Source organism: Pyxicephalus adspersus, chromosome 8 (genome assembly GCF_032062135.1).
Source record: "Pyxicephalus adspersus chromosome 8, UCB_Pads_2.0, whole genome shotgun sequence".
Taxonomy (NCBI): domain Eukaryota; kingdom Metazoa; phylum Chordata; class Amphibia; order Anura; family Pyxicephalidae; genus Pyxicephalus; species Pyxicephalus adspersus.
In genome coordinates, this window is record NC_092865.1 from 63,602,846 (window position 1) to 63,614,641 (window position 11,796).

General features: G+C 39.3%; 1 protein-coding gene across 1 annotated transcript; it reads left to right on the plus strand.

Annotated features, from left to right (window-relative positions):
• The first annotated feature begins 508 nt into the window (after positions 1 to 508).
• LOC140336253 (parapinopsin-like) lies at positions 509 to 11,796 on the plus strand. Its single transcript, XM_072419246.1, has 4 exons — positions 509 to 848; positions 4,795 to 5,123; positions 9,973 to 10,212; positions 11,639 to 11,796. The coding sequence occupies exons 1-4, from the start codon at positions 509 to 511 to the stop codon at positions 11,756 to 11,758; spliced, it is 1,029 nt and encodes a 342-aa protein (XP_072275347.1). The 3' UTR covers positions 11,759 to 11,796.

The window sequence follows — 11,796 nt, forward strand, 5'->3', positions numbered from 1 at the left end:
TAATAACAATAATAATAATATTATTAATTTAACAGGTTTTTATAGCGCCAACATATTACGCAGCGCTGTACATTAAATAGGGGTTGCAATTGACAGAAACTTTCAAATTAAATTACTGAATGAAGGAAATTGACATTCTATAAAAACCCATGAAGTTCTGTCCAACAATAGCCAGAATATTTGACCTAATAATCCATTCTCACCTTTATTGGTCTCTCTTGTTTATAATCATATCCATATATAATCCTGTAAGGACAGTGTAAAGTCATTACTTCATTCATACAGCTAGGTACAAATCTTGGAAAGTGCAATGTATAATTAAAATTGTAATGAGAAAGTGGAATTATGTAAAATAAATCCGGATCTTGGGATTTAAGTGCCCAGCATTATGGGCAGTGTGATTTGCTGATAATATCAGTTGGCTCTGCACATCTAAAGGAAGCAGTGTGTCTTAAGGATGGCCGGGGACACACAGAACTCCTTGAGTCAATCTAACATAGAAGGGAAAATGGTTTATGAAGACATCCTACAGCCAATGATGAATTTTAGCACTGGGACAATCCAGCCACCAAAGGTCCTTATGCCAAGAATTGGTTATACCATACTGGCAATTATAATGGCAATATTCTGTGCGGCATCCATTTTTCTTAATATCACAGTGATCGTGGTAACATTTAGGTTTCGTCAGCTAAGACATCCTATCAACTATTCTTTAGTAAACCTTGCAGTTGCTGACCTAGGAGTCACCATACTTGGAAGCCTTTTGACTGTTGAAACCAATGCTGTTGGCTATTTTAACCTTGGAAGAGCAGGATGTGTCATAGAAGGGTTTGCTGTGGCTTTTTTTGGTAAGTTTTTATACCTTTGTATTGGAAAGGTGTATACAGTCAAAACCTGGTATTTGGTACATATTGGTAGGTTACAAAAAATAACTAATTTTTCTTTCCAAAATATGGAGTATGTGTGAGCAAGAGAGGTGACTGTAGTTAAGAAAGGAAAAACTTAGGTGGGGTCCAGTGATGGACGAGGCCAATGGTGGGCCCCTGTGCCGAACTGACTTGGGGCTCCCGTGGGAGCACCTTATGGCTGAGGAGTGTACGGGACCTTTGTGCAGTGGTACAGTTTGTATTTCTCTTTGTCTGCCCCTAGTAAGGTCAGTAAACATTTTCTATTTTCTATTCAATTCAGCTGAGAGATATAGGTATCAGCCAACTACAGGTGGTTAGGAGTTGGCTGAATTTCTGAAAAGGACAAAAGGTATTTTTTTTAGTTTTATTGAATTTTTAATTTCGGACTTGCAAACATTCTCTTTAAATTGGTATTGTGTAGATGAATAGGAGACCTAACAACCAGAGCAATCCATTTTCATAATAGACAGGTCAGGTGGGGGGGGGGGGCGTAGAGATTAAAAAACAAGCAGAAACTATACACCAATTACATGCGGAAGCTACAGGATAAAAAGTGTTAAGAAGAAACTCTTGTATAAAATGTATGTCACAATTTTCTCTGGCTATTTCCTTGTGACCATGTGTGACAATGTTGGGTCACTCAGTGCTCAATCACCAAGCGCCATCACTTTTGCATAGAAAAATGGGGAGTAGAGTGAGAGAGAATTGTATATTTGAAAGTAGTGGGTTGGTTAGTGCAGTATAGGCAACTATGGGGTTGGGGCAAGAAAGAAAACCTGCATGCACAAAGTATATGACCCCTTTAAAGTACACCAGTATCTGGGAATAAAATACACAAATCCTATTTCTGCTGGGTGGCAAGCAAAATAAGCAGCACCATACCATTTTAGCCTTCTACCAACTTAATGAAGAAAGAGAACACAATGCTGAAACAAAAAACACAGACATCCATTGACAGATGTTGATTTATGGGCTATGCATAAATAATTAGAGCTGTGAAGATTATACTGGAAAAGTGGCTGCTTGTCAAGATAAATGCCAGAATTATAATCAAATAAAATGTAGCCTATGTCCTCTTCTTTAGTACAAAATATTCAGATGTATATAGACCTGATTTTTTAAAGCTCTCAAGACTGGAAAAGATCAACTATCATGCAAGAACCTTAGTGGTCCAGCAAAACTGGATTTGATCTGGTCTCGGATTAGATGCAATTGCCAACTAATTGCGAATGATTTTTAGGAAATCCATTCCAGGTTTGCTGGATCACCCAAGTAGTATACCTTCTGCAGTCTTGAAGAGCTTTATTAACTCAGGCCCAAGGAAAAATACATCTTTTAACAGAGATAGACTCTCCATATTAATAAACTTTGAAGTGGACACAAAGTCTTCTTCTGAGTTCAGGATATTTGGCCATCTTGACTAGCCAGGCTGTTGTGATATTCATTCATTCTTGGCAGTCGTATATCCCAGGATCCTACACTGAGCTGGGCATAGGCAGGTCAGTGTACAATATATTTAATAATAATTTACTGCCGAAGAGATATAGCCTTACTGTTCTGCAAAGAAGCTGTGTGCTAAAACAATAAAAAAAAAATAAAGCATGTATAATATAAATAATATAGTTATATAGAGCAATTTTGTATAGAATCCAATACAAAATTATTTGAATTTCCCGCGGATCCACCTGCCGGCACCAACGCATGCACCAACGTCAGCGGGAAAGCTGGAGATCGCCGCTGCATTATGCGGCTGGAGATCAAGGAGGAAGGACGTGTCCCCAGGACCTGCAGGGACCAGCAGGACGATGGGGGATGACAACGGTAAGTGGGTTTTTCTAGTTAAAAGCTACCCCGAGTGTGATTCGGGATGACCCCTATTGCAGGTATAATCCACCCCACAGTTCGGGAATACCGCTAGGTGGTTAAACATGACATTGTTACGGAGCCCTATATCTGTGTCAGATTAAAACCTTATTGTATACAAGAAGCCCATAGGCTTAGGAAAGGTGATTGAAAGGTCAAAAAGTAAATGGAGCAGCCCCATGGTCCTGGTTCCCAAGCCTGAGGTTCATCGCAATGAAGTGTCAAAATGTAATGCCTACCCTATGCCAAAAATTGATAAGCTTATACAGAGTCTAGGGGTTACTGGTAATTGCTGCTCACTGAGAAAACCAAAGAAAAAACTGCCTTTTCCAATTCCAGCTATATTTCAGCAGATGATGGATGACCCCCACATCACCAGTTTGGTACTGCCTACTTAGTTGATGTAATGTTTTCAAGCAAGGATTGGGAAAGTCACCTCCCCAAGGTACAGGCTTTGGTAGATTTTCTCAGATGAGCAGGCCTCACAGCAAATCTAAAAAGGTGTACGGTACAGTGGAGGAAGCCCATTACTTAGGCTAAACCATTGGGAGAGGCCCTATAAAACCCCAGATCAATAAGGTGGAGACAATTAAAGTTAGGCCCAACCGCTAACCAAGGTACAGGTCCGCACTTTCCTTGGCATGGTGAGATATTATCGGAGGTTTATTCCTACATTTGTCACCTTAGCGGCAGCTTTAACAGACCTAACAAAGCAAAAGGGTCAGTCATGGTAAACTGAGGATGCATTTCAGAAATTGAAAGACGTGTTGTGCCACTAACTGGTGCTGGTTGCACATGATTTTGAGAGATCTTTTGTGGTCCAAACTGACGCCTCTAATGTTGGACTTGGGGTCATATTGGCACAGCTGGTTGAGGATGAGGAACAACCTCTAATGTCAGTCAAGTAAAACTACAGTATCATAGAGCTGGAATGCCTTGCAATGAAATAGGCAAGGGAGTCTCTACAATACTACCTGCTAGGTCGTCCATTTTTGCTCATTGCGGACCATTCACCCCCTCACCTCAAAGGACATAAATGTTAGGGTCACCTGCTGGTTTTTATCACCGCAGGATTTCACTTTTACATTGGTAAAAGCAGGAAAGTTGCAGGGTAATACAGATGGCCTTTCTAGGACAAACAGGGATCTGAACAGAGTGGGGGGGGGGGTGTATTACATGGCTTCCCATGGCTTGGCTTGGAAGGTCCAAGATGGGGTATGTATAGCACCCAGGTAATAAATGGCTCCAGATCTGTATTTGCCTGTCAGACAGTTGGCTTGTGTGAAAAGCCGGTTCTAAGGGTCCTGGAGCCGACCAAGGAAGAGTTGGGAGGGTTCATTGGCCTTGTCCATGTCCAGGGAATTATTTAGTGTGGCAGCAGCAGACTTCTGGGAGCTCATTGGTTTCCCTAAACCTAAAGAGAAAAGGGCTTAGGAGGAAAAACACTTAAAGTAAGCACTTTGAACTTTGTTTTGTGTATAATGTATGATCAGCCAGAGAGGGAACTCCTCAAGAGAGGCCAGGTTAGGCATTATTTTGTTGTCTTTCTGTTTGGTTGTACACATTTTGGATGCCGTAAAACACCCAGGCAGGAGCCTGAAGTTTTGTTTTCAGAAAACTGACATTGCGCTCTATCATTTTTGAACTGCTGCCAGCCTGTTGCTATATAACCCCCACAGCAAGCTCACAAAAAAATATAATTCATAGTTTAAGTTTTAAGTCCTGAATAGGGTAAAGCCTTCTGTTCTAGGTCCACATTTCATCTGTTAGCAGAACCGCAGGATTTAGTCATCTTATGAAGGTTTTAAAGGCTCTGTCACACTGTCTTCAATGACGGACTTCTATGCTGTGTACTGACTAATGACATAACACTAAAAAAGTAACATGTACCAATTCTTTTTAGGAACTCATTCACTGCATTAAACTATTCTATTTGTGTATTATACAGTGCCAATAAATTGTTCTTTTAAATGCTGGATACCCACTGCCAGATTGAACTAATAAAATTTGTGTTTTGTTGCAGGAATTGCAGCACTTTGCACTATTGCTGTAATAGCGGTCGACCGAGTATTTGTGGTTTGTAGACCTATGGGTACTTTGACCTTCACTCACAAGCATGCGTTGGCTGGAATTGCTGTGTCCTGGACCTGGTCCCTCATTTGGAACACACCGCCGCTCTTTGGCTGGGGCAGTTATCAGCTGGAAGGGGTGGAGACGTCCTGTGCTCCAGACTGGTACAACTCTGACCCTGTCAATATGTCTTACATCATCTGCTTTTTCTCATTCTGCTTTGCTGTGCCATTTCTCACCATTGTGGTCTCATATGGATATCTCATATGGACTCTAAAACAGGTAATCCCCTACGTTATGGTACTCCCCCAGTGTAGTACTGACAGTCATACAGATATGGTGTATACTGCAAGCTTGTCAAATACAAGTTCATTTAGATAGATAGCAATCTGTACAACACAGGATAGGTTTATGGATAGTGTGAAGCCATACTTGTAGTAACTAAACATCAAGGAAAGTCCCTGCAGCAGCTCTGCATGGTCTTATATTTTGTACTCCAAATGGTATGTCATTACCAGGTACTAAAATTATATATATATATATATATATATATATATATATATATATAAAAGGTGCTTGGTTGCAGTAATTATAGTGCAAAAGGTCTGATGCCCTAAGCAGTGTTGATGAATATGACAATAGTGAAACAATCCAAAATCGCATGATGTGATAATAGGGACAGGGATACATACGGTAGATCCCCTTCAGTCCCTCTTTTAGAACTATATTTTTCTGTTTGTCATTCTTCTTTAGTTTTTCTTTTTTCTGATGCATTGCAAAAAAAAAAAATAGTACTAGTAGTTTTTATTTGCATTTGGGACCAAAGATTTGAACAATGTTTAACAATTGTGAGCCCCTTTGGGAGACAGTTAGTGACAGGACTTTGTACAGCGCTGCGTAATATGTTGGTGCTATATAAATACTGTATAATAATAATAATAACTTCTTAAATTCTTTCTATAGTAGATCTAACCCTAATCACTAAAACATTTTAACATGTTAGTATAAATTCAAAAGGGATTAAAATTTTTCGAATCTTCAGCTTTCATCCATCCACAAATGTCCTTGTTTTAAACACCTTCTGTCATTGGGTTACAGCTCTCTTCAAGTTTGTATTATCACCTAGCCACATGCATTATAAATTGGGACAATTAATGGGCCCTATAAAATGTACACTGTGCAAGCATGTTCATCCGTTGCTATTCCAAAGCAATGATGGAAGCCAAATGTTGGAGCTAGTGCCTAGATTGTAGGTGGCCGTAAAAGACCAAAATAGATCAGGAGCTCTGAGTTATCTAAAAAAAATGTTTATTAATCACATGGGCTTTGCAAACTAATTTTCACATTCATATTCTTAGGTTTTGCTTTCCCTGGTTTTTCTTCCCCAACATGCTAATGTAAATTTTAAATACCTTATGTTAGATCCAGAGACGTTATCACAGGGTGTTTGTGCTTCTCTGCGGGGCAAGAAGGGTGCTGTTTATAGCTATCTGAAAACTTCACAGCACCCTGCCGAAGTACTCCTGTCAAGAGTCATCAGCCCTGATGAAAGAATTGGCATGTAGACCACCCTAGGTACTGGACCCAAGTGATGATGATCCTCTTAAAATAAAAATAAATAAAATATAATAAATAGGAAGGGTGGGAAAAAATGTAGATCATTCTCCAGAACTTTCAGCCATGTAATAGAGCAATCTTTGTCTAACCAGCTGCAGTTTCTAATAGACACTCTGAGAAGCTCACAGTGTGCAATAAAACTAGAATAAGCAGTTTTAGTACAAGAGAGGTGCCTGTGTACTATTAAAAATACTGTAAGGCTTATTGTTAGTTTTAAAGCACCCAGTATTGCATGATGGAAGGCAAAGACGCTGGAAATGTGCTAGCCCATACTCAGAAGTCTTTGTAGGAACTTTATTGGTTCTAGCAGTGTGGAGTAAGGCAAAGGTAAGAGCAGCCACTGTCATTGTCATTTTGAGTACCCCTTTGTGTTTACTTTACCATGCCAATATTTAAAGAATGAACAGAAAGAAGAAATACACAGAATTTTGAAATTTAGACCTGAATAAAGTTAGGACAAAGCTTTAGAATATCTGCTTTAGTATATTATATTTAAACTTGCTACAGTAGAGCCAGAGTGCAATAAAATGAAAGTCACGACTTAACATTTAGCCATAAAATGAACATTAGTCCATGTCTCTTTAAGAAATGGAAATAAATGGTCTCTGGTGTTGGAAAAACACTTAGCCGACACCAGGGGCTTGCTACCAGGGTTATACTTGTTCAAATGGATTCTTTTTAAATGTTCCCTGAGGTGACAAATAACTGCACTCCCTAAGAAGTTCTTCTCATCTAATCCAATCACCCAGCTTTACCAGAGGAAACTCTTTGAATTAATGACACTGAGCACTGATAATTACTCAGAGACCATTAAAATGTAGCTAGAGCTGAAACTAGGTAAATGTTCTATGATGTGGAAAGTAATTAATTTTTATTAATATTTATCTTTGCTTTAATTCATTGGATCATTAAGTAATTCATCATGCGGTTATTTTAAGAGTCGTAAGTGTAAAAAATGAAGGTGATATTGATCGTTCTAACTTATATTATCATGGCTGAAAAGTTAACCCGCTCTATTTTTGTTATAAAAAGAACCTGGTGAGCTAAGTCATCCCTTGGTTCTTGTTTTTCTTAGATATTTTAGCCGTTAGAATTTGTTGCCATAATTCTAAATTATGTGTCACACTTACCTCTTCCTCACTCTTCCAAACTTTATCACTTTCGCCCAACTGGCGTCCCAATCAGAAAATAGGTTCCTAATCATCCCTGGTTATTTAGCTAGCTCAGACACAGCGTTCATGCAATGTGTCTGAGCCCCCTAGCTCTGCTAACACGTTCCTCTACACCTGTTGGTTAATTCAGTGTTTCCTCTGTCCAGCTCCTGTGTTAACCCCTTGTTGCCCAGTCTATTGTTTCCAGCCCATTCCCTTGTGCTGTTCCAGTGTTCCTTTCTGTCTGTGGATATCTCTATGTCACCTGTGCCTCCTGTTGCTTCCAGTGTCTCTGTCACCGGTGTCTATTTCCTGGATTTCTGTTTTTTGACCCCTGGCTTGTGGCCTGACCTCTCTTGTTTGCTGCCTGCCACGACCCTGACCTTCCTTGAAAATTCTTCTGCCTAGTGATTTGGTACCATGTATCCTCCTGCCCACCCTGGTGTGCCCAAGGATGGCAACCTGGCAGTAACCAGCAGCGCAACATCCTCACCACTAGAGGCTCTGGAGAAGACCTGGTTACTAGTTGGACTCTGGGCCTTGCCCTTTCTCAGGGCTCACACCACTTCCATGCAAGCTGTAGCGCCCCCTAGTGGCCCTGTCTCCCCAAGCGTGACACTAAACTCCTGTCCATCTGGGAGTTTGCCCACTTTGTGTGTTCCAGAACCTCAGGTTGTCTATTTTATAATATAAAAATCCAACAAGGAAATTGAGAAGACACTCTATCTAGTTCTAACTGTCTTTGCTGCAAGTGCATTCAGCAAGAGTACACAAACTCCAAACAAACAATCCAATACTGTGGCCAGGAAGGCTTCTAACTTTTGTTATTCTGGCTGTTGACTTTGTTGTAGATAAAATATTGGTGTCTGCTATTCCACCCCATCACATCTATGGACTTGGGCTCCATTCTCCAATCTGAACCCCCGCCATATGTTCCAGGCTTATATGTGCCTCCTGTGAGTCCAGAACCTCAAAGGCAAATTCATGATCAAAGTAATAAATACATACAAGCCGCAGTCTATCAATATCAAAAACATCAGTTTTTGTTTTTCTTAGTGCCCCTTGTAACATGTTTTTGTACTTGTTGAATATAGTAGATTTGTGAGGGCAAGCAATATAACACAGATAGAAGTGCGTAAAATAAATGTTATTATGTGGCTTAAACCTTTTTATCCAAGGAAATAAAAACTGATGCTGTGTGATATTAAGCTAGCTGAACTAAAGTTAGGGTTGAATTTGTTTATCTCTTACGCTAAAACGTCAAGCCTATCTATGACTACCCCTCTCTGCTGGTGACTACATTACTAATAAAATTAAAAAAATAAAGAGAAGAAGTAAAGGGCTTGTAGGCTAAAAATATTGCATATAATATTAGTGAGTCATATACAAAAATTTAAAATAAAATGTTTGGTCCAAAGCCCATTAATACCGTCATGGCATATAGACTGCTGAACTACACAGCAATACTCTAGCTTAGGTTTACTGTAGAACGAATTGCAACCTGACGCGTTTCGCCTTTTGGCTTCCTCAGGGGTATTTATAAGTCGTAGATACTTTGAGAATGAAGATGGATAAATACTTATCTGTAAAAAATGCAGTTTTGCATGTCTAGATACACTGGAGCAGAGTTGGGTATTAGAGTCCCTGTAGTTAGATAGGAACAGAATCACTGGTAAGAGATTGCAGCAGGCACCAAGGGTTAAACAGCACTGACAAGGCACGTTGTGCCGGCAGCTTTCACACAGGAATGACAGCCAGTTATGACAGACGTTATTATTTGGGTTTGGACAAAACACTTTAATTAAAGTTTTTGTATGACTCACTATTTTCTTCTTTTTACTCTTCATTTATTTAATCTTACTTACACAAGAGGTGGCTATTGAAATACCCATTACAAAACATAGAGAGATTAGGAGACTTAATATACTCAACATTACTAATAATTTCACTGCAAAATGAACAGTGTTTTATTGTAGAATTATTACGAAAAGTGGAAAAATAACAGATCTACTGGCCAGATCAAAAAGTAACGTTATGTTATGGGGAGAATGGGAAAAACGAAAACTGCTATAGTACTGCTAGTAGTAGATTAAATCATATATGTATTTTTTTATTTTGCACATATTTATCAATGATATTATTTGCCAGTATCTTTGTAAAATAGAAGAATCTCTTTGGAGTTTTTTTACTTTTTAAAAAGATAGTTCCTATGCAGCAAGTTGGTATAAAGGCTTAGATGTTCTGATTCAAAAATGCTCCCCAACACTATTATATCACATAATGCAAGCCATGTTTAATTTACATTTTTGAATATTATGAGTCCCTATAGAAAACTAAATCTACTTCTGTATGTTCATTCCTAGGTAGCCAAACTTGGTGTGGGAGAAGGCGGAACTAGCAAAGCTGAGGCCCAGGTCTCCCGCATGGTCCTAGTGATGATAATGGCATTTCTCATTTGTTGGCTTCCTTATGCGGCTTTTGCAATGATGGTTGTGGCAAATCCTGGCATGTACATCAATCCAATTATAGCTACTGTGCCAATGTACATGACCAAAACCAGTACTGTCTATAATCCTATTATCTACATATTTATGAACAGACAGGTAAGGCTTCAAAACATGAGTGAGTACAAATGTTAGAATAAATGGAATGACGTCAACCAGAAATGAGTCTGCAAAAAGATTCTTGGTGCCATTTACATGATTTGGTGTAATTTTGGTGGAAAAGCAACATGCTTGTATATCGAGATAATCAAACTTGCCATAACATTTTTTTTTCAGTTTTGATTTGTATGCTTGGAAAAAAAAACTACATGGTACAAACAAGATTTCCTTGCAATGAACAATGTGTTACATTATAGTGCTACCAAAAGATGAATTGTAGTTACTTTATAGAGTATTACTGGGCCAGTGTCAGATTTTGCTAGTCAGCAGGTGAGGAAACGGGAGGGTTAGGTTCTGGGTGGGAGAGTCATTAGGCAGGAGGGGTGGTTGGGTTAGATTATTTACTGGGTGGAGGGAGATAAGGTTAGCCACTGGGCAGAAAGGTTAGGGTTAGGCATCAGGAAGGGTGTTGGGTTTAGCCAGCATGTAAGAGGGGGTAAGGTTAGGCACCTTTAAAAAAGGAAATGAGGGGGTTAGGGGTAATATTAGGCAACACTGTGGGATTTCAATACTGTAGATAGCAAAGTCTGAAAAGGTAGCGAAATTTATTGGAGCATCGGTAATATAAACATAATACTCAGTTTGGTTATAAATGGGCCATCTTAGAGTTCCATGTGAAGATCCAAAGATCTTAAGTTTGATATGACTTAATATCTTTGAATCCTACGTTTTATGAAATAACTTAGTCCAACAGTCTATGTTAGGGGTTAGCTTCTCATCAATCATTATAATAATGACAATGGGGATAGTGTGAACCAGTTCTAGCTATTTGATAGACAAGGTAAACCATTGGCATGTGTAAAATTTAATCTTTTGCGTCTTAGAAAGACAAAACTGTACTATTTTTGGATCAATAAACCATATTCATGTGGATAGGCTCATGTGAGGCAAAAGCCTCATACAGTAAACTGAATATAGTTTTTTACTGAGCCAATTCCTCATTTATTGATCTCTCAAAAGCTCACCTGCCAGACACTGCAGCTTAAAGTAGAAAGAGATCAGTAACAGTGGTATTGCTGATAATTTAGAAAGGAGATGGCAGGGCTAGATGCAAACGGGTGCTGACTAACCAGCTACAGGCTTATGGTGGACTTTACTGGCAGGGCCAACAGGTGTTTGGTGGGACCTTGCAAGGAGACTAAGGGAATAGCTCTAAAAGTTCTACAAACATACTTCTATTTCAATAATGTATTTCACTTTACTGTCAGTGTTTCAAACCGTTGGGGCCGACAGAGCAGGCATGTGAGAAGAGACTGAGGTCTAAAAAGGGAAATGAAACTGAGTAATTTAATGGGCAAATATTACATAATTAAGCATACATCAAATATACAACATGATTTTCAACTCCCTAACTTTATGTTTCCAGTTCCAGGAATGTGTGATCCCTTTCCTATGCTGTGGACGGAACCCATGGGCTGAAAAGTCTGTGTCTTCTGCAGGGACAGTGTCCACTACTTCACGTAAGGACCAAGTGGCTCCTGCATAAGTTATTGTTACATATATCCCCCTGCCCAACATCATCTT